The sequence below is a fragment of the Stigmatopora argus genome, chromosome 17, assembly GCF_051989625.1.
Source record: "Stigmatopora argus isolate UIUO_Sarg chromosome 17, RoL_Sarg_1.0, whole genome shotgun sequence".
Lineage (NCBI taxonomy): Eukaryota > Metazoa > Chordata > Actinopteri > Syngnathiformes > Syngnathidae > Stigmatopora > Stigmatopora argus.
In genome coordinates, this window is record NC_135403.1 from 13907286 (window position 1) to 13934799 (window position 27514).

General features: G+C 48.4%; 3 protein-coding genes across 6 annotated transcripts; 1 reads left to right on the top strand and 2 right to left on the bottom strand.

Moving 5' to 3' along the window:
• The first annotated feature begins 209 nt into the window (after positions 1–209).
• On the top strand, positions 210–6212 carry emilin2b (elastin microfibril interfacer 2b). The gene is made up of 7 exons (XM_077624925.1): positions 210–874; positions 954–1079; positions 1613–2835; positions 4814–4993; positions 5489–5542; positions 5613–5753; positions 5884–6212. Exons 1-7 carry the CDS (start codon positions 597–599, stop codon positions 6180–6182), a joined length of 2301 nt encoding a protein of 766 aa, XP_077481051.1. The 5' UTR covers positions 210–596; the 3' UTR covers positions 6183–6212.
• A 222-nt stretch (positions 6213–6434) lies between these two features.
• Positions 6435–12583, bottom strand: LOC144091469 (phosphatidate phosphatase LPIN2-like). 4 transcript variants are annotated; one of them, XM_077623813.1, is made up of 18 exons: positions 11994–12583; positions 11426–11521; positions 11092–11351; positions 10904–11005; positions 10711–10837; positions 10362–10605; positions 9755–9857; positions 9479–9687; positions 9319–9412; positions 9165–9234; positions 8810–8893; positions 8624–8703; positions 8449–8545; positions 8239–8387; positions 8084–8170; positions 7678–8020; positions 7043–7146; positions 6435–6969 (listed from the first exon to the last, which is right to left on the bottom strand). In XM_077623813.1, exons 1-18 carry the CDS (start codon positions 12183–12185, stop codon positions 6825–6827), a joined length of 2586 nt encoding a protein of 861 aa, XP_077479939.1. In that variant the 5' UTR covers positions 12186–12583; the 3' UTR covers positions 6435–6824. The 4 variants fall into 4 exon arrangements, with proteins under 4 accessions (XP_077479939.1, XP_077479940.1, XP_077479937.1 ...); XM_077623814.1 differs by having other exon boundaries at positions 10362–10602; positions 11994–12581; XM_077623811.1 differs by having other exon boundaries at positions 9319–9687.
• Positions 12584–13096: 513 nt separating this feature from the next.
• myom1b (myomesin 1b) lies at positions 13097–27066 on the bottom strand. Its single transcript, XM_077624927.1, is given in 41 exon segments — positions 13097–13209; positions 13279–13408; positions 15237–15452; positions 15529–15584; positions 15663–15685; positions 15767–15803; positions 15880–16049; positions 16121–16226; positions 16291–16329; positions 16403–16554; positions 16556–16689; positions 16754–16821; positions 16895–16954; positions 17018–17162; positions 17231–17367; positions 17450–17494; positions 17566–17672; positions 17744–17900; positions 17960–18074; positions 18144–18328; positions 18400–18526; positions 18633–18829; positions 19383–19784; positions 20703–20824; positions 20927–21101; positions 21179–21362; positions 21809–21933; positions 22014–22067; positions 22128–22327; positions 22408–22549; positions 23342–23503; positions 23589–23750; positions 24069–24083; positions 24303–24344; positions 24505–24593; positions 24798–24890; positions 24970–25127; positions 25636–25804; positions 25883–26002; positions 26689–26859; positions 26963–27066. Coding segments are annotated over 40 exon segments (5049 nt in total). The 5' UTR covers positions 26805–26859; positions 26963–27066.
• Positions 27067–27514: the final 448 nt, after the last annotated feature.

Sequence of the window (27514 nt, forward strand, 5' to 3'; positions counted from 1 at the left end):
AATTCTCCTTTAACGCGTTGGTTTTATGTCTATATACGTTTTTATTTATTGCTAAGAAACTCTTTTGTAGTGGTTGTTTGTATTCTTTAACGGTTTACGCTCCACTGAATCAGAACTACATGTCGTGATTTCCAATTTTTCCTAGCACAACATTTGAGCCGAGTAAGCTGATTGGCTCGTTATTTACTTTCGCTTTGGGAATACGGAAGTAAACGGTGACGCTTGTTTTAACTATGTAACGCCCATAAAGTCACGTTTGAGGAGAAACTTTTGCCAAGATAAGTTTTCCAGAACATTTCCTTAAATTGAGTTAGACATGTTTTCCACCTAAAATATATATATACGTATATAATTTTTATTAGCCGTTAGTACTCGGTAGCCCAAAAATATATATCGGTACTTTTTCTTCACTATATTGGTTTGCTCATTTTCGTGTGCCGCCCTTTAGTGTCTCAATTGTTCCACAACAAATGAATAGTCAATTATTTACGGTTTCGTAATAATAAACTCTTGTTGTTATTATCTAGAGTGCCTCATGCTTTTCCAAGAGTGATGGGGAGTGACGTCATGAAAAAGGCGTGTGTGGATGTGTGTGCATGTGTGTGTGTGTGCGTGTGTGTGCGTGTGCTTGCGTGCGTGCGTTACAATGCTTATGGGGGGGTACACCCAAAACGTCACATTCAAGCACGGAGTGCTCAAATACTCTCCGCCTTTCTTTCAGTTCTGAAACAGAAATGTGGACATCTGAAGCCATGAAGAAGTTTTCCTTCTATCTTCCTTCCATCCTGGTCCTTTTTTTAACAAGAGCCCAAGTTGCAAGAGGGACACCCTTCCGACATGGGCACTCTGCTGCAGAAATACGCCAACGGAACAAGTAAGTCCCCCCCAAAAAAGCATTATCTGATACATGATCCGTCAGGCAAGCGTGAGTAATTGAGCATTTTCCACCGCAGGAACTGGTGCGCGCACGTCGTGCACAAGAACATCACCTGCGCAGTCGTGGGGGGTTCGGAAACTTTCACACAACCGGACTTTCTCCCTTGCCCCCCAGAAATGATGGACTGTCCACCGCAAGTCATGTAAGCACACAACAATTTTCAGCAGTGAATTAGCGGATATCGTATTGATACCACGTTTAAAAATAAATACTAAATGGCCGCATACTTGGTAAAATTAGAAAAGCCGCTTAACTCATTGACTTCCAATCACATTGCTAGACGTCCAATCGATTTGAAATGGGAGGAATGGCATCAAATGAATGAACAATCGTGCGGCCACGCCCACACTTCAAATGGACTGGACGTCTAGAAGCGATAAACTAATTGGTGGGGGGGTGCCTCTTGGCCAGAGGAAGAACTCATTTTATTTTTTAACTCAATGACTTCCATTGAGGGCACTCGACGTCCAATCCATTTGAAGTGGGAAGGTGGCAGAGAAGTTCCTTTTTTCGCTGCCACAATCTCACCTCAAACGGATGTGACGTCTACTAGCGGAATCATGGAAACGCGATATCGACAAGTACGTATTGCGCAACTCAGAAGCGTTATTCCTCAGCAGTCTCTGAGACCGAGGATGTCATTTCTGCGCCCAATCCATGCCGTTTTTTTCCTAGATACCGTACGCACTTCAGGCCGACGTACAAGCTGGACTACAAGACGGTCACGGAGCTCCAGTGGAGGTGCTGTCCGGGCTACCGTGGCCACGACTGCACGGAAGCGAAAATGGGCGCCAACCAGGTGGAGCGACATCCCGAAAGTCAGGCGCCGTCCGTCATCGGACGTCACCCGACTGGGCGCACGGACCACCGGGTTAACCGTACGCGAGAAGGTACCGGTCTGGACGCCGAGGTGCAGAAACTGTCCCAGATGGTGCTGGACATGCAGACCAGGATAACCGACATGTCGTCCAATCTGAGGCATGACTTCCAGGAGGACGCCAGCAAGATGCTCAGCGTTCTTCTCCTGGGCCAGCTGGGGCAGCCCGCCAGCGCTACGGGCGCCCAGCCCAGGACCGTCGACTTGTTCTCCCTGGACCAGCTCGGGGACAAGATTAGCCTCCTGGAGAGCAGGAGCGACACCTGGAATGATCTGGAGGAACGCGTTAACAAACACGAGGGGCAAATCCAAGGTCTCGTGAAGGAGCCTTCCGCTCACGTGGACGAGAGCATTCAATCCTTGAGAAAAGAGCTCATGGAGGGCCTGGACATCAAACTGTCAGACCTGAAGAACTCCTGCGATTATAAGATCATGTCCGTGCACCACGAGTGCGAAGACCAGGAAGAGAATTACCTGGGTCTGATCGAGCTCATGGACTCCAAAGAAAGAGAGCTAAGACACCAAATCCAGGAAGTGAAGACTGAGCTGCAAGAATCCAGAAGCAGACAGGTCCCAGACTGGGTTGTGGACAAACTTGAGCAACTTGTGAATTCTTCTAGGGCGGGACAGACCTGGAACAGAGAGCAGAAAGAAGTCATCCAGGACTTGACGGAGAAGCTGACCTCCATAGAGAACCGGGTTTCTGACACCGAACGACAGACTCGGGGAGAAGACTCCTTTGGGGACTCTCTTCAAACTTTGAAGGACACGGTGAAGGTCTTGGAACTTGGACTCCGCGAGAAAAACTCCTCGGAGAACGGTCAAAACGGGCTTCTGGAAAAAATTCAAGGCTTGGAGGACCGTCTCGTAAACCTGGAGAACCGATGTGGCCTACTCAAAAGTTTTGCAGGCGGACCAGACCTGGAAACTGCGAACCGATCCGCCGACCTGAGTCGGTCGGAGGTCGACAGGTGCCAGAAGCTATTGAAGGATGTCACCAAAGATCTCCATAACCACACAGGTAACAACTAGTATTATTAGTTATGGATCTGCGTGAGTTTTGCTCATTTATTTTTGAATGCCCTTGAACCAGATTCAACGTGTGCGGTCGATTGGTCGCCGGTCTTTTGGTCGCCGTTCTTTTGGTCGCTGTTCTTTTGGTCGCGGTCTTTTGGTCGCGGTCTTTTGGTCGCCCCAACCGCGACAACGGGCGACCAAAAGACCGGCGACCAAAAGACCGGCGACCAATCGACTGTGTACCATATTCAACCGCGACACTCTGTAAAAAGTGCAGATAGCCTGACTAGCTAGCAAAGGCCGCGTCGATGGCGCTTCCGGTTTATTTGCCGCCGTCAGGTGACCCCGTCATGTGGTGGCCAGATGCACCCTGGAGTTTATCAAAAAGCCGTCAAGAAGCAGCCCCAACACCCCCAACACACGGCGCCTGCGGGGTGGCCTCTCGACACGGGACAACATACTCATGGGAAAGTGCAGCACATTAAAGACATACCAGCACATGTTTGATCAGGGTGCAACATGTCCCCTCGCACCCCCGCCAAAAGCCCCCCAGGGGGAGTTATTTACGACAGAAGCCGGGGGGAACATGTGAGACTGTTTTTCTGCTTAGACTTAAAAACTACATCAAACTACTCACACCAGCCAAGTCCAAATTTATGACAAAAAATGGACCCCCAAATTTTTGGGGTGGAATTATCTGCGTTAGAAAGGAAAAACATAGTAAATTAAAAATAACAATTAATAAAAATGTGGTTTGTTTTTATACTCACAGATTTTTACCGTTTTTGTTTAGAAAAAAATATATATTAATGCACATGTATCAAAGTGGCGGCCCGGGGGCCAAATCTGGCCCGCTGCATCATTTTGTGTGGCCCGGGAAAGTAAATCATGAGTGCCGACTTTCTATTTTAGGATCAAATTAAAATGAAGAGTATAGATGTATATTAAATGTCCTGATTTTCCCCCTTTTAAATCAATCATTGTCATTTTTAAATCCATTTTTAAAATTATTTCATGAAATTCCAAGGAAAAGTCTACCGTCTTACATACCAAAAACACAAGACTATTTTGTCCCTGTCACGTCTTGTCTGCAGTTCACCGAGGTTATCGCGCTTGACCGCCTTATCTCCAGCACGCCGACCAGTTTAGCCACTGGGATGGCTAATGGACGACCTTCTTATCTTGGCGTCCTCATGACGGACGACAAAACAAAAGCTGCTCGACAAATTGAAAGAATTTGGAGTACAAAAATAAGTTGACAGAACGTAAAGCGTAAAGTTGTTGTTTTTTTCCGATTATTTCAAGGGTAACAAAGTGAAAGGTGACAGGTGTCCAATTCGCTAGACGATGGTAAAAGATTAAAATCTTCCATGGTTTTCCCAGAGAAAACAAAAAAACTAAACGAGATTTTGGAAGGAGGCCAGGGCGATGTTTTCTTGGAAAAACAAATCAACGGGAGGTTGAATTTCCACTCGACCGTGTCGCCAGTCGCAGGAAGTGCCGCTGATTGAACACACATGCTCCCCTTTTTAACGGCGCCCACTCGTGTTGAGCAATGCCTTTTGGCGTCCGCGTCCGCATCACGCTTTGCTGCGTAAGATGACCTCGTTGCTGTTTGTTTATACGTACGCTAACATTGTGAGTCATCATTTCTTGGCCGCAATTTGGGAAGATTTGCCACAAAAAAAGCAACAAAGGAATACTTTGGATGCGGTTTTAACACAAAAATTGCTAATTTATGGATTTTTAAAGGTTAGCTGGTGTCATGCTCACTTGTGTGAGTCATTTATTTTGCTTAGTGTCATGGTGATATTTGCCAATTTGGCCTTTTAGACAACAACACTTGGAGGGTAGCTAGTTTTTTAGCTCTTTTGCTACAAAGTTTGTTAGAAAATATCGATTTTCCAACTTCCAAATGTATGTAAGGCTTTTATATAAAAGCAAGAAGTAAATAAACCCTTTCCCTTTTGAATCTGGAACAGAAGCAGAAGCGGGATCTACTCTGATGGCATCTCAGGACCGATTGGACACGCCCCCAAAGCCACCTTTGGCCACAGAGTCGGGCCAAGCCGGACCCCCTGGTAGGATGACCATGTCGTCCAAGCTCCCCAAAGGGATGGACGGCAGCACGGCGCCCGTGCTCGGCTTCGCCGGGGCACCAGGTGAGTCCGTGTCTCGTACCTGTCAACTTATACGTTTTGCCCGTGTTTGATACGTTTTTTGACCATTTCAAATGGCGTACGCCGTATAACCACTGTTGTACGGGAACAAACTATTTTTTTAAAAGTGCATTTTTTTGTGTGAAACTGATCTCATCTTCTCCATTTCGGCTCTAATCCGGCACTGGCGGCAGATGTAAATATAGCGCGTCAGCAAGCAATGTACCCAGACGGTCAAGCTGTCATACAGTGACCTTTAAAGAATCTTGACTGATTGGGCACCCCGTCCACTTTGGAGAAAATTTGAGACTTTTAAGTGCGCCCTATGTGAGTAAATATTGGCCTTTTGTAAGTGTTTTTTATCGCGTAATCAGGGGAATTGCAATCATTAATAAGGGGAGCGATTGGCCCAGGTTGACAGCTATGATGTCTTGATCCCGAAACCTGCTAAAGCGTCATGTGACTCATCCTTTGGTGTTTGCCATTTCTGTTTCCAAGCTATCCCAGTAAAAATCACCGAGCCTCTACCATCCACTCTTCCTCCCATCGCCGGTGAGTCGGGCTAACGTTTGAGATCCGTTTTCCCCCGAATCCTAACCACTGGACTTTGCGGCACGTGAAGCGGAAGCATTAGCATGGAACAAAGACCAGAAGATCTCCTTCTCCGTCACGCTAACCCTGCCGCCGGTTCTCCACGAGGCGGGCGTCATCCGATTTGACGCCGTTCTGCTTAACGACGGAGGCCACTATGACCCCGAAACAGGTAAACCCATCGCTATGCCCGAATATGGTCGACTTCCTGTTCAACTCCGGGTAAGGCCAGACATTTTTACTAACTGAAACCGACTCGGGCGTCAAATCTGCTACAATAATAATGTTATCTATTTTTCCAGGATTCTTCACGGCACCCGTGGACGGTCGCTACTTGTTAAGTGTCATCCTCGCGGCCCAACCGGACATCAAAATGGAGGCGGCTTTGTTGGTGGACCGACGTGTCATCCACGTTTTGGGGTCCGGCGCGGGGGCGGCGCTCGAGCCGTGTTCCGGCCTCTGCGCCCCCGCCGCCCTCACCCTGGTGGTGCCCGTGAAGCGGGGCGAACAGGTGGCGCTGAGGCTAACCTCGGGGAAGCTAGCTAGCGGCCGAGTTCGCTCGTCCTTTAGCGGCGTCCTATTATACCCGTCTAGTCGGTAGCTGTGTTTCGTGAGACAGTTGGAGAAGATTTTTTAAAAAAAAAACTAGATTTGGAAAGAAGGTAAGAGTGACGCATTGCTATTGGGCATCCCGTAACCACCGTGGTTTTTAACCAGTATAGGCCATCCTTGAGAATTGTATGTATTTTTTTGTTTTGTTTGAATTGACATTTATTCATCCAAACCATTTTTTGGAGTTAAAATCATTAATATTGCTTTCAAATCTATATAAAATGACTTTTGTACATTGGTGTACCAGTGTTTGATGTACACGGTTTTTCATATTAGTTTTCACAGGGATAATGGTGACTTCTGCTCCTTACTCAAGGTATAGTAACTCTTAAAAAATATATGTATATATATTTTATCACATTCGTGAACACGTTTTAATAAAGCAGCATTCAGTCAGTTGTTAGACTGACTTTTTTTTTCACAACACGAAATACACCTGTTTTTCATTAACACACAATGACAATCACCAGCCAAAATATTTCCAAACTTCACATGGCTTAAAATTCCAAACACATTGCGATACTTAGATCTCACAGAAAATTGTCACTTTCACAGAAAGAAATCATCACATGCAATATGTACAACATCAATTGGACAAAATTAAGTTTAAAAAGAACACATCGTAACGTTGTTAAAGCAGGTCCTCCGAACAGGCGCGCGTAATTGGCTGCCTCCAGTACGCGAAGGCGCCAAAGTCGGGGCAGCAGAAGGCGGCGGCCTGCTGTCGGCTACGCAGAGGGAAGACGTGCTCGACCAGCTCGCTCAGACGTGTGTACCTGACCGCCAAAATCAAAGAAAAACATCAGGGTGTCCAATCTTTCCAGGTATTTCTCAAACGTGAGCACTTACGATGTTTTGTTGCCTTTAGCCTGTTCTAGAATCACCTCGCCTTTGGGGTTCACCGTGAAGATGCGGCAGGCGGAAACACCCGCTCGCCGGTAAGCTAACACGTCCTGGGACACGGCAGAGAACGGTATTTCAAAATAAAACAGGCAGGAAGTACAGGGGGTTACGAGTTAAGACGTCACCAGACGTTTCGTCGAAAGACGTTTGGTCCCCGGACGTTTGGTAGAACGGACGTTTGGTAGAACGGACGTTTGGTCGAACGGACGTTTGGTAGAACGGACGTTTGGTAGAACGGTTCCCATGCAATTCGATCGATTTTAACATTGGGTGAATAGGGATTTAATGACTATTATTTAACATTGAGTGAATAGGGTTAGGGTTAAACAAATGAAAGTCTCGTGACTCAAACCTCGGGACTCGCGAACCCGTTGTACCAAACGTCCGTTCTACCAAACGTCCGTTCTACCAAACGTCCGTTCTACCAAACGTCCGTTCTACCAAACGTCCGTTCTACCAAACGTCCGGTCGACCAAACGTCCAGGGACCAAACGTCCAGGGACCAAACGTCCGGGGACCAAACGTCTTTCGACGAAACGTCCGAGTACCGAGTTAAGATACTCCCGGACCGCTGTACTTACACTTTCTCTGTTCCCAAACGCGGCGTAGAAGGGCTCCGTGTCGGGGCCGAAAAGCTTCCTGATGTCGGAGAGGCATTCCACCTTAAACTTCTCAGGTTTCTTCTCGATCATCTCCCTGAAAGGACCAAGAACCCACGGAGTCAAGACGTCCTCAAAGCGAGCAAGCCAACAAACCGAGATGTTCCCGCACCTATGGAAGGCTGAGAAGAGACTACTGGGTGCTAGCATCAGCGGCCCCCGAGGCAGAAGAGTACCCCCGTCGTTGACCCTCTGTAGGTACCCCCGCGTCATGTCCGCCATCCCGATGGCTCGGGCGGAACAATACAGGAACTTGTAACCGTTCCTTACGCGGAAGAAGAGGCGAATGAGGGAACTCCGCCGCCAAACGAGGAGAGCGTGGACCTACTGGTGCACGGAATGGTAGAGCTTGGCGATTCCCTCGTGGGTCCAGTCTTTACCCAGCTGAGGAAGGATGTGTCCAAATACGTCTGACCTGTGTAGGACCAAAGCGGTCAGAAGAGAGTTCAAAAGTCCGGACCGAGAAGAGGAGCCCGGCGCTACTTGGTGATGGTGCCGTCGATGTCCGAGATGACCACTTGCTCGTCCCAGTTCCAGAGGTAGATGGTCCCCTGGCAGCGACACGTTCCCTGGTACTGAGTCGTGATGCTGAAGGTCACGTCGTTAGGGCCGTCCCTCAACTTCAAACCCTCCTGCGCACAGGTCTTCCTCGTCCATGTTTTTCTTCTGGACGGCGACCTGATCGGGTCTTACGATCTGCTTGGACGACAGGCGCAGGGACTTCCTGTAGCCGAACGTGGCCTTGAGTTCTTTGATTTCGTCGTCGCTCGACCACTCTGAGGCTTTCGGTCTGAAGACGACAAAAAACTGGGTTAGTAAAAGACTACATTAGATCGGTTCCTGGACCCGGTCCTGTCGGGTGACCTACTGTGCTTGAGGACCTGTGTTGAGAGCTGGATTCTCATTGGTCAAACTGTCCTGTACCTCCAGCTTGCTCTCTGTGGATAACTGAACATGACGTCCAAGGACAAAGTTTCATGATCCCACAAGTGTATTTGCAGAACTGCGTTCTGAAAAGTACCCGTTTCACGCAGAACTGTGGTCTGAAAAGTACCTGTTTGGCGCTGCTCCTTCTCCAAAACCACCATCTCCCAGACTTCTTGGGCATCCTGTCCCTCACCCAGGCTTCTTCTGTAGCCTGCAGATATTTAAAAACTCTTACAAATTCATAAAGTCATATTTTGTGTCCTGTCAAATCTCATGAGATTTTGCAAATCCCATGAGATTTTGCAGATCCTCCTAGTCCAATTTGAGTAAATTTCCCTAGATTGAAACCAATCCAGCAGGACTAGTACTTAAAAATCTCCTGTATTTTTTCTTCTTCTAGAAAATCCCAAGGAGTAAACTTGACAAATCCCATGAGATTCTCAAATCCTATCAGAAAACATCCAATATTGGACAACGTTCACCTTCGGAAGGTTCTTTTGGAAAGCCTGCATGCTGAGTATGAGTGGCGCCGCCAGAGTCCAGTTGTAATATCTGCGCAATAAAAGGTAAGTGATAAAATACTCCATGTAGACATATCATTTATCCACCAGTCGTCCATTTTCGAACAAGAGGCACCTGTGTCCGATCCGGACCACAAAATTGGGATTGTCCATCATAGCGGGGTTTTCTGCAAATTCATGATAGTTGACGATGTACTCCAGGAATTTTTCTGCAAGAATTAGACCGTTAAAATAGAATAATAGATTTCCCCATTGTACCGGTTTTGCCAGGTTACCGCCGTCTATCTCAGAATCATCGGCGCCGCCGCAGAGCGACAGGGCGACGTCGGGCAAATCGGCGGCCGAGTCGGAGAGACACTCGGTGCCGCTGTCGCCGAGACTGCCTCCGCCGCCGCTGCCCACCGATTGGGGCGACTGCCAACCCGAATGCGTGCCCCCTGTGGCGGCCGGCTCCGCCCAGGTCCTGGCACCCTGACCCGTATCACTGAAAAAAAAAATGGGGGACATTGAAAATATGTGGGAAGGTTAGCTCGGTAAGGCGGGACCTTTACTTCTTGGGGAAGTAGAGCGCCACAACGTCTGGTTCAAGCGCGTTTAGGTCATCTAGGTAGATGTCTTCTGGACCCTGATGTTGACTCCGCTTTCTCACGCTCCCTTGAAAAAGAAGGAGTCGTCTGATTCGTTGTCTTTGAAAACCTGTTTTTGTCTGAGCCATATCTTTCCTGTGTTCACTCCAAGACCAGATTTTCGCTTTCAGTCGCTTTCAGACTGACAATCTTGTGAGATGTTGGCAATTCTTGGCAAACATTTTAAATCTCACAGTAGTGTGTAAATCTTGTGAGACTTTAATTTAAGGTGAGACACGAGACTTTCAGGCCAATCTTGTTAACCTTTTTCGACCGTTGAGATTTTTTGGGGACTGTTTTCATGAGATTTTCATGAGATTTTTGGGCCAAATCTAGACTGAGACTACGTAGTGGAAATCTGATGAGTCTTCAGATAATCTCGCAAATTTTATGACAGGTTTGGAGAAATCTACTGCTTGTTTTTCCTCATGAAACTTATGTGAGATGTTGGAAAATCTCATGGTATCTATTGGCAAATGTCATTAGACTTTTTACCTGATCTTGTGAGACTCATTAGAATCTTTAGATTCACCTTGTCTCTTCCCAGCATTTCCCGCAGACTTGTTATCCGACTCTCTGCGGCCAGGCGGACTAGACGTCCACTTGGTCTTGCGTGTCGATTTTCCACCGAGGTCTGAGGTTCTCGCTTCCACGTTCAGGGTCTGGACAATCCCGCAGAGCGGATCTTCGACTCGGTCCTCCGGGCCGGAGATGACCCGGAAATGTGTGCTTTCTTTGGGGCTGATTCGAAGCACCTGTTCCTTTTTGGTCACCTGCTTGAGAAAAAAAAATCCTGTGATTTTGATATCAAATTCTCCAGCCACTTCCGATCTTCGTCAGCTGGTGTCAGTTAGCAACGGATCTTTGTCTTCCTATCTTACCCTGGTGGATTCCGGGAACTCGCCCCAGCTCCATCGCATGTGGGCGTCGGCTCTGAACGTACTGTCCTTGGTCTTCACCATCAATTCCGAGTCGCTGCTGGGCGCCGGTTCGGCCTCAGACGTCGCTCTGATGGACCCCAAGAGAACCCAGATGGACCTAAAACTTTCTCTTTGCGCGCAATTACGGACTCACTCGGTGTAGGGCGACCACTCGCCGTCGGAGAACGGGTAGCTGTCCCACTCCAGGCTGGAAGGTTGGAAGTGATCTACGTTGTCCTTGGTCCTCAATGTTACCCTGACAAGAAAATTCTTCCAATTCCGGACGGGCTGGAGTCTTTCCCCAGTAAATTCCGCGAACAACTGACAGCGTAACCCACCCACCACGTGCTATGCGAGGTTATCTCCTCGTCCGAGCTGAGCCCGGGCGGCTCCAGCTCGCCTCCTGCTGGTCGTCTCTGCTCTTCCTTGCGGGGCGCAGGCTTGTGCTTCCGCCGCCGCCGTTTTCTCTTCCTGCCCCCCGAGTTCGGACCCTCTTCCGGGACCTTCGAGGGATGACTTTGCCCGTCTTCGGGCTCTTGCTTCTTGACCGCCGCGTCCTCTGTGGGGATGGGAGAAGTTGCCAGATGGGCCGGAACTACATCCTGAAAAGGAATAGAAGAAATTCTAGGAAGTCTTAGTCATTGTTGTTTATTTCCTCTTTTGAAATGTCACCTACGTCAAATTGTTCCATTTCCTGGACAAAAAAAGCCTCGCCGTTGTCTCCCAGTTTCATGTGCAGCTCTACCGGTTCGCCATTAATTTCTATGTCAATCTGTAGAGCCGTAAACATTTAAAAAGCAACACTATCTCATGAGATTTCAATAATTGACTAAAAGACTACAAAGAATGTCCTGAGATTTCAGCAAAATCTCAAACTTCAAAAAAGTTAGAGGACAGAACCTCCCGAGATCTTTAGCAAATCTCATAAAACTCCCCCCCAAAAATCTCTCAAGACTAGCAAATCTCGTCAAATTTTAGGAACATTGATGAGGCCTCGTGACATAAAACTGCAAAAGATCTTTAGCAAATCTCATAAAACTCCCCAAAAAATCTTTCAAATCTCATCAAACTTTAGGAACATTGACCAGGCATCGTGACATAAAACTGCAAAAGATCTTTAGCAAATTTCACGAGACCGCTACCGCTTATCTGGCACAAGTTGGGCAATTCCACTTAGGCCTAAAGATTGTCAAATCTCACGAGACTGGGCTAACTCACAAATGTTCCATTTTCACCAAACTCACCACTTTCTCCCTGGATCGCAGAACTCCCAGTTTCCCGAAGCGCACGTGGAAGGGCGAGCACTGGAAGGACCCGTCGGGCTGTCGGACCACCACCACGTCGATGCATCCTGATAGCGTGGCCTGGTTGATGCCTTTGTACAGTTCCTTGACCGTGACCAGAACCTGGCCGGCCAGTTGTCCTACGTAGTTCATGCTGATTCCAGGTACAGTCCACACGCACAAATTCACCACGACATAGACAGACCGAAAAACCAAAAGCGGGATTTTAGGATATCCTTAAGGTTCCCTCGGAGGATCCTCGGTCAACAACACGGAACCTAGCCATTGACACCCGGTAGGGCGAGCCAGACCTTAAGAAGTCTTAATCCAGTTTAGCAGATTACACGTCAAATCTAGCTTTCTCTGCTCAGGATTAAAAGTGACGTTGGAATTTTGGCTTCCTTTTAATGACTAAATGGGCGACAAATAGCAACAAAGATAACAAAAAGCACCATAGAGACTTTTTTTAGCGACAGATAAGATGTTTGTACATACGTGCTGCCTTTTAGGACCACTTGTCTTCTTATCGTCCTCCTCGCGTCTCTTCTCCGGTTTCCAATTGCAGCAAACACACCACATGACAAGAACAGTGACGTCACCGCTGCTACAGCTTAATTAACCAATTTTAAAGGTGTCAAGTGAATTTAAAAGGGCCAATCGATCACAACTCGTTGTTTTAAAAGTAGAATTGTCACTTGATCTTTTGAATTTCTTCTCGCTCAGCCAAATTTGATTACTTTTGCTTGGTTTCACTTCAAGAATTTCCTCCCACTTAGCAGACCTGAAAAGGCAATTTATTGAATCTACTAAGCATCTTAGAGTCAGGGGGAAAAAACAAATCGTGAATGCAATCACTAAAAATCCTTTTTAAAAAGTGTAAAATAGCATCAAACTGTATATTGGTTTTAAATAAAATAAATGTCAACATTTTTTAATGTTGCTAAAAGGAAAAAAAGGTTCTTGAATCGGAACTGTGAGGCAAAAAATCACATTGGTGCGACACTCAACTCAAAACACAAATAATATTGGCTTAATAGTGTCTTTTTAACCACAGACCACTCTGATTATTTTAACGCCATATTGTCATCAAGTTCACTTTCAAATGGGTCACCAACATGCTGTTTTTCTTCCGGTTTCTCCGTCAAGTCCTTCATCTTCTCCACCGAAGCCACCGATTCTATCGGAGCAAAGAGCGCAATTTCATTGAACAATTTTGCAGGGACTTTTCTCAAAACGTGGTTATTACCCTTTCTTATCCCAGGAACGCCCATTTTTATCTTTTCCTTTGGCGTGTTGGCGCCAAAGATCACGTTCCCCTCGGCGTCGGTCCAGTATGAAGTCACGCCCAGATCCGGCATTCCTTCAATCACCTCAAGCTGAAAACACAACCCACAAAAAGGTAAATAACAAGTGTTTATAAAAAACTAAATAAGGACAAATATGAGTTCCTCTACTTACCCTGGGAAACTTGATCTTTTTTTTTACTGGATCAAATCACTAAAATACATCTCACAGCAGAGCTTCTTGATGGACTTTAACATGAACTGACTGGTCGCCACGTCTCTTATTCACACGGTGACATCCGTTTTTTTTCCAATCATTGGATGTCAATAGAGACTAAAACGCAGTTGACGTGGACGTGGCATAGATTTGAAAAAGCTGTTTCACTCGTGGAGATATTATATAATATTTAGATTTTTTTAAAATCCGATTAAAAGCCCTAAATATTCAGTTTTTTTAATAGATCTAAAACAATGTTTATTTGAGTATTTTCTTACTCAGGGAAAACGTCTTTTAATCATTTGTTTTTCATTTCAAAAGGAACCAAAATATTTTTTGAATATGTTCCATAATAAAGGGAAAAACAGAAAATATTTTTATATATTCATTTTTAGATTTTACTAAATGCTTTGTGAACTAAAAACACAAAAAGACAAAATTGGATTAAAAAAATTCCAATTATTGATTTAAAAATGGTAAATCAGGAATTATAATATACATCTATAATCTTCATTGGAATTTCATCCTGAAACGGAAGGTCATTATTTATTTTCTCGGGCCGCACAAAATGAGGCAGCGGGCCAGATTTGGCCCCCGGGCTGCCACTTTGACACCAATGTTTTTTAGATAAATGTAGTACCATAAAATGCTTTTCTTTTTTTACAGTGATATCACAAAGTAGTCAACAAATATTTGGACTGGGGCTGCATAACAGTGGTTTTCCATGCTGGTGGCGTGCTTACCCAATACTCCCAATCTAAAATCAGTGGCGGGAGTAAAAGGTGCGGATGGTGAAAAGGTGAAGGGTTCACAAAAAAAGTCAGACAAGTCACTCATGAAATTGATGGGGAAGTGCATGCTTTTTTTATTGTCATTAGTTGAGAAACAACAAACGGGAAGGAGAGGAAACACTGACTGTGAGAGTGAAGCTGGCAACCATCGCCATGGCGATCTTCACATTGGTGGAAGTTGATGATCATGACATTTCAAGTCAAACAAAACTTCCCGGCGGCAAGACCACGTGAGATCATGTTTTACCACAAATATCCAGTCAGACTTTTGCTCATTTTTGCTTTGTTAAAATGAGGATATTTTTTAGCTCGGTGCTAACTATAAACTGATTGTCTTTTCTTTTGTCATTCTAGGCATCAAGAAATGGACATTGACAATATCAGTGTATATTTGTCGAGGACTCATTGCGTTTTTTCATATGACGTATGACTCGATAATGAAGTTTGGCTGAGATGAAATTTTGACGTTAGCATGAGCTAACATTGAGCTGAGATGATAAGTTAATGGAATTCATCTCTATTCTATATTTACACCAAGTTTGGAGGCAATCATGTGAAAAAAAATCAATTGATTTGTTTCCTCTTTGCTAGTCTTTAGCTAAAAAGTGAAGAAAAGTTCTGACCTGTTTGAAGAAAAGATGTAAAACATGTCCGAACACTTGCTACGCGGCCTCAATAGATCAAATGTAACAATTAGTCGGTTTCACAGACAAAAAGTATGGTTCTCTAAATCTAAACACTTGACAACCGCGATGCTAAAGCTAGCAAATCCGGCTTCAGACACCGAGTTTAATTTTTTGTTTTTCCCAGCACCAAATCCCACGTCAAAAACCCCGCCCTCAACGGGAGATCCCGTAGTGGCGACCGCTCATTTGTTGCGGCCGGCCACGTCGTCCGGGATGAAGACACTTACGGTGAATTCGGCGCTCTCGGTGCCGTACTTGTTCTTCACCAGGATGCTGTACTTGCCCGTGTCGGCCGTGCTGACCGCCGTGATGGTGAAGCTGGCGAACTTGGCCGACTCCACGCGGAGGATGCAGTGCTCGTTGGACGTCAGCTGCTTGTCGTTCTTCAGCCACGTCACTTGAGGAAGCGGGTCGCCGGAAATGTTGCAGGTGAGGTTGAGCGCCTGGCGGAGAAGTCCAGACCCCAGCAAACGAGTGAGTACGCCGAGAAACGCGGTAGCGAGGGGTTAGCGGCGTTACCTTGCCCTCCTGGATGGTGACCACGTCTGGGAGGCCTCCTGCCACTCGAGCTCGATCTAAACCACAAGGAGGAACTTAGGTTAGTTGGACCATTACACGGACGAAAGAGATTAATGTTAGCGTTAGCGACTCACTTTTTTCTGCAGCGGAAGCTGCCCTGAAGACCAAATCAAACCAATGACATGAGAAACACGCTACTTTTCAAATTTGGAACGCCGACACCCCCTCTTCCACTCACTTGAGTCTCTTGAATTCGGCCAAGGCGTCCTCGTAGGCTGCGAAAGAAGGCGCCGACGCCGGTGAGAAGAAGAACCGCGCCGGTCCACAATCTCTAAAGACGGGTAAACAAACCTTGACCCGACAGCTCCACGGTCCTCCTGAGTCCGCCCTTGCCGTCGTTGATGTTGAACTCGATGGCGTACTTGCCCACGTCCTTCTCGGTGGGCTCGCTGATCTGCAGCCACAGCTGCTCGCCCACCACGCCGCTCTTCAGACGGTCCGAGAAGGCGATGGCCGAGTCCCTGCGGCCGGGATTTCACGGTGGAGCTGACGAGGGCCGACCCGGACCGACCTGGACCGACCCAGAACTCACTTGTAATGCCACGTGACCGGCAGCAGGTCGTTGTAGTAGCTGACGAAGGTGTAGATCCGAATCCCTTGATCCGTGCTGGTGATCTTCAGCGGCGTGGACGAGTTAGCTGTAAACGCCAGAACACGGTCGGCGGAGCTCGTTTGGGTCGCCACGACCGATCTTCGTCTCACCGATGTAGTTGAAGACTTCATTCATCAAATCTTTGAAACCTTGAAGAAACCCAATCCTGTATTTAGAGATAATCCGACGAAACTATTCCTGAAAGGACGCAGGTTTTCCTACATTGGTCGGTCAGATTTAACTCGGAAGTATCTTTTCCTCGATCGTCCTTCAGGACCATCTGGTAGACGCCGGCGTCCTTCTTGGAAATCTGTTGAGGGCGAAGATCAGCGCAAAAGAAACGGACAATAACAGCCGCAAACATTTGCCGAGTAGGTGAGCAAACGTGTTTCGACCTGAGCAATCTCCAGTTTGAGCACGCCCTCGGCAAAGGCCAGATTTTCATCCGCCTTGATCTCCCGTCCGTCCTTGTACCACAGCGCCGACGTCTCCTTCTTCACGTTTCCGACCTTCCACGCGGAACATTGTCACATTTAACGCGAGGCCGATCCATCGGGCCGACGCCGGCGTCACCTTGCATTTGAGGACCACGCAACATTCCGGAGTCACCTCGTAACCCAGATACTCAATAAAGTGAGGACCTGGAAGAGGCAAGATGCTGGTAATATTAGAATATCAAAGAGGTATTTTTGGATGAGGACAAAGTAAGTCAACCTTGTTTTCGGAACCATTCTTTTCTCTGGAACTCGGATTCCTTCTGAAGCTCCTTGAAGACTGAAAAACCAAGAAGCGATGGATCATCTCAGCCTGGGACTGGACTGAAAAGTGGATCCTTACCGTCGCCTATGAGAACCAAGCTGGACTGATTGGTGGCTTTTCCATCTTGCATCTGGAAGGTGAACGTGCCTTCGTCCTCAGGCATCAAAGACTCCATGACCATCTCCGCCACTCCGGTGTTCCGGTCAAAGTTCATCTTGTATTTCTGGGAGCAAAAACCCGGATAAGCGCCGACAAACCGGGCAGATTTTGGCCATCCGCGGGGCGACCGACCTCCCCCTGAGACACCACGTTGTCGTTGAAGACGTAGTCCACTTTGCCCGAGGCGGAAGTCTGTTCGGCCTGCAGCCAGAAGCGAACTCTGCCTTTTTCCAGCATCTCCACGGCCAAATCGGACTTAAGGGCAATCTCTAGCGAAGACCAAATACGAAGAAGGCGTTGGAGTGGGCGATCGGGAATCGGACTCGCGAGCCGTATCGCGAAGGTGCTCACTGGGGAACTTGTGTTCGTGGCTGATCTCCAGGAGCCTCTTCAGCTCTGGTGGATGTAACATTTGAGATGTTTTTGTAGGACTTTAAGGAGAACCTTGAATATCAATCCAGCTGTACCTTCTGGTGAGATGTCGTAACTGGATGAAGTACCATCGCTGTGGGTGGCCAGACAGGAATAAATCCCAATGTCTTCTTCTCCGGGGGAGTTGAATGTCATTTTGGACCTGAGCGGAAGAATCATCATCATCATCAGGGAGCGACCAGAATTCGGTGAGTCCACTATTCGACATCTCACTTGTTCCCTTTGGTCTCCGTGGTCAAGCGTGACGACCCGTCCGTGTCCTCGTAGTTCTTAGACCACACGAATTTGGAGTCGGGGCTCATGTCGGCGCACTCAAAGTTGAGAGAGATCACGCCGTCGTCGTCCACTTCCACCGCGATATCTTTGGTGCCTGCGAACGGATGGTCGTGGTCATCCAGCTACAACTCACCAGCTACAACCAACTCCTACCTGGCTTAGTCACGGCTCGGACCGGCTCGGAGACATCTGACATTTTCCCCACGCCGGCTTGATTCTGAGCTCGCACTCGGAATACGTATACCTCGTTTTCCTTCAGATTCGTCACCTTCGGAACAGAATTTAACCATGATTTTACTAATCCCATTTTTTTTACTTCATCTCGACAGAGAGAGACCTTGAAGAAGGTGTTCTGCGTGGCCTTGGCGTTAAGTCCCCTCCAGGTTTCCTTCGGAGCTTCGGACTCCTTCATGTCCACGTAGAAGCCGTTGACGGGATCGCGGCCCTGGTACACCGGAGTCTTCCACAGCAGTACCATGGAGTCGGCTCGCACCTCTCGCAGTTCCAGATCGTGAGGAGGTCCTGGGGTGAAGATAAGTCACACATTTTGTCCATTGGCGACACGATTGGGGTCGAATGGCAGATCCCGACACCTGGAACTGCGATGGTCCACTCCTCGCACAGGAACGTATCGCTAGGAAGCGACGGGATCCCGACTCCCGCCATGTTCGCCGCCCGAACCTGGAACTGGTACTTGTTGTTCTCCTTCAGGTCAGTCACCTGCTCACACAAATCCACACGTTTGTCGCTAAATCGGCGAGTAGCGCTACGATTCCTCCTTGAAATTGAATGGTCCGATTGGGAAATTAGAGGACGGCGGGTTCACCCTGTAGGCGCGCTCGGCGACTGCCCTGACGTTGGCCTCGTGCCACTTCCCCGGGACGTCGTCCGCGACTTGACGGTAGTCCACAAAGTAGCCGGTGATATCGGCGCCTCCGGCGAAGGTCGGCTGCTTCCACGCTAGCACCATGGAGTCGGCAACGCATTCCAGGACGCTGATGCCGAAAGGTGGCGCAGGAGATGCTGAGGCGACACAACACGTTTGGAAATGAGCGAAAACTGAGAAAGTGCTTTTAAAATGTTTTTTGGGAGTAAGGCCACACCCCCATTTTAAGATGGGGGGTCTCAGTAGTTTAAGTTGATGTCAGATTTTGCCTCAATTCAGGACTTTGCAGGTGGTTACTTGGTGTGTTTGTGTGAGAATCTGACATCTGTGTTGTGGTACTGGTAGGGAGGTGGGTGTGCGGGTGCCCTAGGGTCTTCGGGGCAACTGGACAACTAGCCGCCCCGAGTGCGAAGGCTGTGGCAAGGGGTACAACATCTAAGCGTGGCTTCCTGGGAGTTAGGAATCCATCTGTTGGAGGTTTCAGTGACTTACCTGCCAGTGGAACGCCACAGGGGTAGGACACGTACTGTACATTTGCCGTCTTATTAATAAGATGTAAATTGAGTACATTTTAACGTGTGTGTGCTTGGATTGATTTTTAGTTGACTTTGCTGTTGCTCCCTTGGTTTGAAAACTGACCAACTCTGGGAGAGGTTTGATATAGAATTTCCACGGTCATCCGATGCTCACCTTCAACCCTTCCGTCCGGCCTGGCCGCCTCCCGATTAGCAGAAGCGTCTACTGTCAAATCGCATGCCTGCTCGGCCCCACGGGGGCCCCGGGCTGGCTTTTCAGCCGGCCCCTCGGGGCGAGGCGGGACTACGTCAGTAAGCGCTTCACAAAGCAAGGCTGGCGGAGGTTCTGAGGGCGGCTCTTTTACTGCGATCTGACCCGCGCTGACCTGGTCAGTGCTAGCCGCCGTCGCCGCCGCCCCCGCCCCGGTTTCGGGGTCAGCCCGAACTTTGCTATTTGTGTCAGCGGGGAGCTGGACAGTGTCATGCGCGTCCGTCCAGCGTGGCCTGTTGGCAGTTAGTTGGGCTTGGTTACCCCCCGGCCCCGCTTCCAGCAACGCACCGTGAGGGATGCCGCCCCCTACAGGAGTTAGCAGAGAGAATCAAGAAAGGTTGCTTGTAAACACATTGCAATTAAAGGCAAAAAAAACTAAACAAGATTGCACCCTAAATTAAGTCTTCATCTGGCTGAGAGGGACAATGAAGACAAGATGGCCAACGAGTGACATCGACGTGATGACAACATGCAGGAGGAAGCACTACAGTAATCAAACCCCCCTCCCAACCCCGTGCAGTCTTGGTTGGCTCTTCACGAATTGGGAGATTACTGTACAAACGCCAATGTATTCATTGCAACAATTCGGCAATTGCCCGTGTTGGCGGCAAGAAATACATGGGCGTGGTTACGGGAACTGTAGCATGCTAAGTTGCGTGCTCGGTGCAAAGCCAGGAAGCTCGGTCTTACAGGGAGTAGTATTTTTTTCACAGCCGCTCCCTGAAAACCTTTGATTAGCTAGAAGCCATGCCAGTCAACTCTGGAACATTTCAAGAGAGCGAGGTTAGTAGCCTGGTTTCAATGGGGTTCCGCGCGCCGGTACCTGGAACACTCAGAGGTTCACTGCCGACACGTCTGGCGTTTTGAGGGAAAGGGAAGGGAAAGGTGCTGCTTGCGGGGTTGCCTGATTTCTGGGCTGGTTTGTAACCACCGCTGAGTTGGATCGCACTGACCCAAATGAGAGGAAGTCTACAAGTCCTGACCCAGCTCAGGCTGCGCAGGGAGCAGGTGGTGGTTTTGGTTTTGGATGGATGTGGAGCGGAGCAGACAATCAAAAGTGATAGGGCGGCAACGTTCAACCACAGTGGAGTGAAACGGTGATGTGGGAGTGCCAGATGACTCAAGAGAACACAAGTGAACAGATGCCACGTCTTGTACAGTATGCGGTAAAAATTCAGTTCTATTCAGTTCTAGAAAAGATCCGCGAGTAGATGTTTTCCTCACCAATTGCCGCTTTCACCTCAACAGCCTCTGATTCCTGAGAGAACTGGCTGAGTCCTGCGGCGTTCACGGCGCGCACCCTCAACACGTACTTCTCTCCGGTCACCAGTCCGTGGCAGATGAACCTGAAAAGATGTCCGATACGGTTCTATTTCAAGTCGGCTCCTCAGGTGAGGTCATCTGGCAGATGTGCGAACGACACCAAAGTCAATCCAAGATCGTTTCACCTGGTCACGTCGACAGGTTTGTTGTTGCACGGCTCCCAGACGCCGCTGCCGACGACGCTAGCCTCGATATAGTAGCCGACCAACTCTTGGGCATCGCGGGACGCTTCCCAGGAAACCACCACCGAGGTATCCGTGTTCCTCGTCGGCACAACTTTGCTCGGAGCGGATGGAGTGTCTACGGATTCCATTTTTTTTGTTTTCAGGTGAGACCTTCGAGTCATTGCAAATGCGAGCGACCGGGTGTTCTCTGACCGAGCTTGTCGCCGACCGTGGTAGCCTCGGTGGGCTCAGACGGCTCGCCGACACCTGCGGCGTTGCAGCACCGGACACGGAAGCAGTAGGAGTTTCCCTCAGCCAGGTCGAAGAGCGCGAAGCGTGGCGATTTTACAGGTATCTCCGTATTGACTCTCTGCCAGCTGTCTGTACCCGAAACGCACTGCGAGGGCAAAGACAGAGTCAATAACGTCTTCTTATCAGATCCAAACGGCAATTTTCATCCCGGAAATCTCTGTAGAAACGACCCTTCCCTTACCCTACTTCTTCTTCTGGCTTCTTACCATCAAGTTTAAGAGTTAAGAGAGGGAGTTTACGACATAGTATTTGGTATACTCCCACTACTGTTTTCCAGAGAGGATTCAGAGTCGTTGGTATTTCTTTGGGTGTTGGCGCTTGGAATTGCACCCTTTTCTTTGCAGGGATACACTTTCACAGCTCTGGGACATGATGCTATTCGGGTATTGGGTACAGCAAGCTAGTCTCGGTTTTCAGACAAGCCAGATCAGCATTTACCGTTCCAAAGCATATCAAAGGCAGCCGAGCTCAACGGAACGGCTCGATGGTTGCTTAGCTTATACGTATTACTTTTGAAACTCCTCTGTTTACCTTCTCCACGTAGTACATGACACCTTCCAGGCCTTTGTCGCATGGTGGCTTCCAGCTCAGGACCAAGTAGTTCTTGGTGGCTTCTGTCACTTGCAGTTCACGAGGTTTCCCGGGAACGACACCCTCTGCCAACAGATTCACCAGTCGTACGCCCAAACTAACCCGGACGGAAATGATCCTTTTGGGATGTTGGTTACCGACGTACCGGCGGGTTCCTCCTCTGTGACGATGATCTGGCCGGTCCAAGGAGCAGAGGTACCTAACCGCAAGTAGCGTCTTGTAGTTACTCTTTAAAAAGAACATTCCAAATGTCTCCCACCTCTCATGCGAGCACGGTCCGCCGGGTCCATGGCGGCCACCGGTTCCGACACCCTGGACGGACGACTCATGCCGCTCCTGTTGACGGCACGCACTCGGAAAGCGTAGGAGCGACCTTCCACCAATCCGGTGACCGGGAAGCGGGCAAACTTGACAGGGGTGTCGTTGCATTGGATCCAGTGAGTCGTCCCGACCTCGCACCTGTACGTTTTTTGCGATTGTAAACGGTCAAGCGGACCGTTCTTTATTTCAGCTATCTAATACACCCACGCACAACTGACCTGTCCACAAAGTAACCCAGGATGGAGTCGCCCCCGTCCACCGCCGGCTGCTTCCAGGAGACGATGATGTAGTCCTTGTTAGCATCTAGGCAGCACACGTCCAGGGGGGCCCCCGGTGCTCCTTGCACCTCGGCGTCAGCATCTTGGATCGGGTACAAAGGTCAGTTACGTCGCAAGTTCCTGCGTGATCGGTAAGCAACGCTTTTCCCCTTGATACAATATTCCAATACTGTACTTTCTCGCATATACGCCGTATTTGTCTAAAAAATGATGAACATAATCAAGGGTACGGCTTATATGCGCACAAATTAGACATGCACGAAACTGCAAGGTGACAGGGAAACAAATTTATTTTGACGTCAATGGATGAAATTCAAGAAAAAAAAAACGTATCTTGCATAAAACGGGAAAAAACTCACTTGTGCCTACCATTGCTCGCTCAGGGCGCCGTCATCTTACCTAGGGATGGCAAACTAGACCGCTACGGACACAATTGTACTACTCCCTATTAAAAGCATGAATATGGAGGTGAAAATTGTGGATCAGGGGGCGGCTTATACGAGGGAAATTGTAAAATTCAACGATTTTTAAGGCAAATTTAAGGGTACGGACTGTATTTTCTCATCAAATCTCTTCCATAGCTAAGTCCACTTGGATAGCGAAGAAGACGGTGACAGCGAATGAAGAGTGTTGCTGCATTCCCACCAAGTGAAAGGTCAGATGATCTCCAGGGGGAAAACTGGGGTACCTGATAAGCTTCACCAGCCTCTTTTTCCATAGCCGCGTCATTACTAAAGATATTTAAAACCCAGCAGCTCAAATGCTAAAATGCTTGGAGTGTTAAACATGCCAGCGGTCATATTGTTGAGATTTTTGAAAAATCATCCGCTGCTGGCGAAAGGCAGGCACGTCAGATATGGCTATGTTTGTTTACCTCTCACGAAGACGTAGGCCGAGTAGGTTTTGTAGCCCGACTTGGTGCTAACTCGGAGAGTGTAGAGCCCCTCGTCCTCTTTGTTCAGGTGGGTGAGGGTCAACGTTGCACGGTCTCCGCTCCAGTGCATTTGGTTCCACTTGGACGGGGACAGGAGAACGCCTGGGTTGGGTCGGGGAGGTGTCGCCAATCAGTTTCAAGTTAAGCAAAAAAAAAAATGAAAAATCAGGCCAAAAAATGGACTTACCGTCTCGAAACCACTGCACCTCAGGCTGGTAGCGGTGCAAGGTCGGGTTGATGATGACCGTGCAGCCCAAACTCAAGGTCTCACCTTCTCTCCCAAAGGACACCCCAAAATTGTCCACAAAGTGCGTCTGGAAGGTGATGCCGTACTCGGACACCGGGCCGACTGGGGGGAAACCAGTTGAGATATTTGTTAAATGACGGCTAATCGGTGGAGAAACTAGATGTGGTCATGCAGTAAACTAGCCAAGCACCACAAACCAATGGGTGATGATGGATGAAAAAATGAAAAAAAACCCTCTTCTTTTAACAAACTACCGACTGTTAATTAACCAGAAAACTCAACTACAAATGGACCCTGCTTAAATGTAGAGATTCTAGTGGAACTACTGATCGGTTAAGACAAACCCAGTGGTGACCATGCACACACTCGTTGTGGCTACGTGTGGTTGGTTAGCCACGCTGGAACCATAGACCCGGTTACCTTTTACACCGGTCCCTGCGGCAGCAGCAAGGAAATAACAAAAATCCATTAAATGACCAAAACAGAGTTTGGCTGCGTGCAAATAAAGTCAAATAAGCTCTTTGTAGCATTAGCATTATTCTGAGTTACTGTAAACAAGTGTGTGTTTGCAATCAAAGGTGCGTTCATACAACTTTTCAATGAGAACATTTTCCGTCAATGAAAATCAAACAGACAAAATGAATTCATACGTACGTCTCGGCGCGGGCAGGAACTCGTCAACTTCCCCTTTAAACCCTGTGCGATGACAGCGGTTACTAAGTTTATTTGGCTTTTGAAACATGACCTGGTGTTTGGCCATATGTGGAGGGCCGCATGCCAGACAAAAAGCCCCTAATCGCGACGGCATGCCAACATCGCCATGTTTATATACCCTATGTCTTATAGGTGGACTCACTTTTCACGACCACCGAGGCGTAGGCCGACGCCTCCCCCTTGACGTTCATGGCCGAGACGCGGTACTGCGCCGTGTCCTCGAAATCGCACCTGAAGAGAAGAAGAGGCGATCGGCGCCGCTAATGTACGTATTCACTCATATAGCCAAGTAAACAATACGTAAGCCACGATTGTTAGGCCGTCTTTATCGCTCAGCTAGGAATACAGTTGCTAGAAATAGACATGGTAGGTGATGTCATGTCAACTTGACCGTGATAGCGCCATTTCAACCATCCAGTAGCTGTAAACGCTTACTTGTTGATCTCCAGTGATTGCACGCTGTATTTGCCCTCGATTTTGTACTTCCCGGCATTAGCCAGAGGGTCGATGGCCACGTTATTTTTGTACCTGGTGGGAGGAAGGAAAGTTCTTTTCAAATGAGGAAGAGCCGAGATGGAATGGAATGTCTGGTGGACTTGGTCGGTACCAGACAACGCGAGGGTCCGGCCAGCCGTGGATGGTACAGTGCAGCCTCACGCATTGCTTCTCCCAAACGGTATGCGAGCGAGGCTTGATGACAAACTCCGGGCAGTGCATCAAGCTGTCTTCGTTCATGCGCTTGGAGTGCTCTTGGTGTTCGTAGATCTAGAAAACAGGCAATCGCAAGGAAAAGTACAGCGTTGAAGGAACTTCTAGCGTGCCGTTCACTTCTCGAATACAGAACGCAGACAATGCAGATCCAATATCTTGTTTTAGCAGAACCTTAGACCTTTACCATACTAGGTTTAGCCTGTTTACGTCTGGGCTAACTCAACACTGAATCAACCGTGTGGTGAACACGGAAGACCTGAAGAATTTAGAGTACAGTGGAGTCTCGTTACCAAGCTTAATGAAGGGTCCCATCACGGAGAGATATTCATGGCTCCCGTGTGGGTGGGCTAAATTAGTTGGGGTTTTGAGGTTAGCTGTAAAAATCCCATCTTCCTCTTTGGAGTATTCTCAGGTTACTTGTGTTTCTGAGGACATGCGACTCAAAACGACATCTTTGAAGACTAATTTGGCTCACGGTTGTTAAAGAGAGGGCGATGCTAGTTGGTCAGGTGACCCAGGATTGGCCGAGGACCAGTTGGTGGTGTACTCTGTAAGCACTGACCGTTTTCTTCAAGGAGATCCGAGTGGCCGACTCGCGCATGACTTCCTTTCTGGAGATCTGCTCCGAGCGTTCCATCTCCAGGCCGCTGGCGAACAGATCGCGGCTCTCCATGTAGGCGGCCGTGTTTCTCAGTTTCGACTGGTGGGAATATCCCGCCGCAAACTCTTGACTTGATGGGAGATGGCGGGATGGGAGACGGTGAGCAGCAGGTGGCGTCAGACAAACCTCCCCAGACCGGAGACGATACCTGGTCCGGAAGATGGGCACCACGTAGCCGATGATTTGGCTGTCTCTGTCCACGGCCAGATAAGAGGGGTTGGGTCTCTTGGGTAGGGGGTCCAATACGGATTGTGAGGACCAATCCAGGCTGAAGCATAGGAGATTAATGTCAGTTAAAAGTTTGGGTAGTTGACCCAGAAAAGCTTTCCTCTGGAGACAACGACTCAGTCCTTAATTCTCAGTTTTATAGAGTAACCACAGCAATTTACAGTATCCTCATCGCACTGTAGCTTCAACTTGTTCTACCGTTAGCCCCCCTGTCCTCAGCCCACATCTTGGTGGTCTGCCCGGGCACCGGATCAGGTGGCGCTAACAAAACCTAAGCCCACTTGAGCTGTTCGCACGCTCCGAGCAAGTGTATTTAAAGCTGTCCGATGCTCTCCCACGGATTTGATTGCCCTTAAAGATGTCCGATCCATCCTTCAAGCGAATGAGATGTTTGGGTTCAACACGCTAACAAGTGCGCTAACTCGTGCAATCAGTTCGATAATCAGCATTCACCATGTCTCTTACTGATGTTTAACATTTCTGCATGCTAGGAGTGCCATTTACTACAAGGAGGTGGACATGTTAGTGCTAACGGTGCAACGAAGCAACGGTGAGTTGTGTTTACAAGTTAGCATGCGTGCAAACGGCTTTTAACTGCGTTCTCGTGATGTCAACAGGTAGCGATGATCGGCTTTGGGATGGATGGATGGAAATGAGGAGTTCCCAAATGAGGATGGCGTTAAGAGCAGGGACAACGTCAGGGGGGGACAACCTCCTGCATCTTACCCCCTGGTCCTGGTGGTCCCGCCGGTCCCAGCGGAGTACCCGCCGCCCGACTGGCCCCGGTAGTCCCGGTTCAAGCTGCGCTGGTGCTTGCGGTAGAACGGTACCGACCCGGACATGCTCGCCGCCTGCAGGTTTGTTCGCCGGCCTTCTGCTTGGGTTAGCGTTCCGGAGCTTTTCGGAACATGTTCATCCACGCGGAACATGTATTGTTAATTTTCAGGTCCAACCAACCAACCACAGGCCTCATGCCGGATATTTTTAAAGAGAAACCCACCTTTAGGGACGCTTGCCACTTACCACCTGCTGCAATTTAAAGGGAAAATTCCACAATCAAGCGGGACGGTGGACGGACGGGACCGCGGTGCAGACAAGCCGAATGATACGAGACCCCCCGCCGTTCAGAATGTGGCGGTGGCAGCCGCGGCCTTTTAAGGCCAGAGGGATGATAAATATAGACCAGGCGGCAGGGAGGAACGTTGGGGGGCCGCAAGGCGCCGTCCAATAAGCCATCGATGGCTGATAAGCAGGTAAACAAGAGTGTTTGTTTGAAAACTCATCAATGCGCTTTAACCGGAACCACAAAGGTTTTAGCATCTAAGCTCTTAAGTGTCAAAATAAGGAATGAAATGTAACATTTTAAAAAGGCTCCAAATTCCTCATGTCAGATAGCTGTTTGAATTCCAATAAATTAAACTGCATTCCATTCAGATTGTTCAAAATAGTCCAATTTAGATATCATATTCACATTTAAGAACTTGATTTAATTGACACTATATGCACTCATCACAATCATCACATCAAAATGAAAGATTACATTTACATTGAC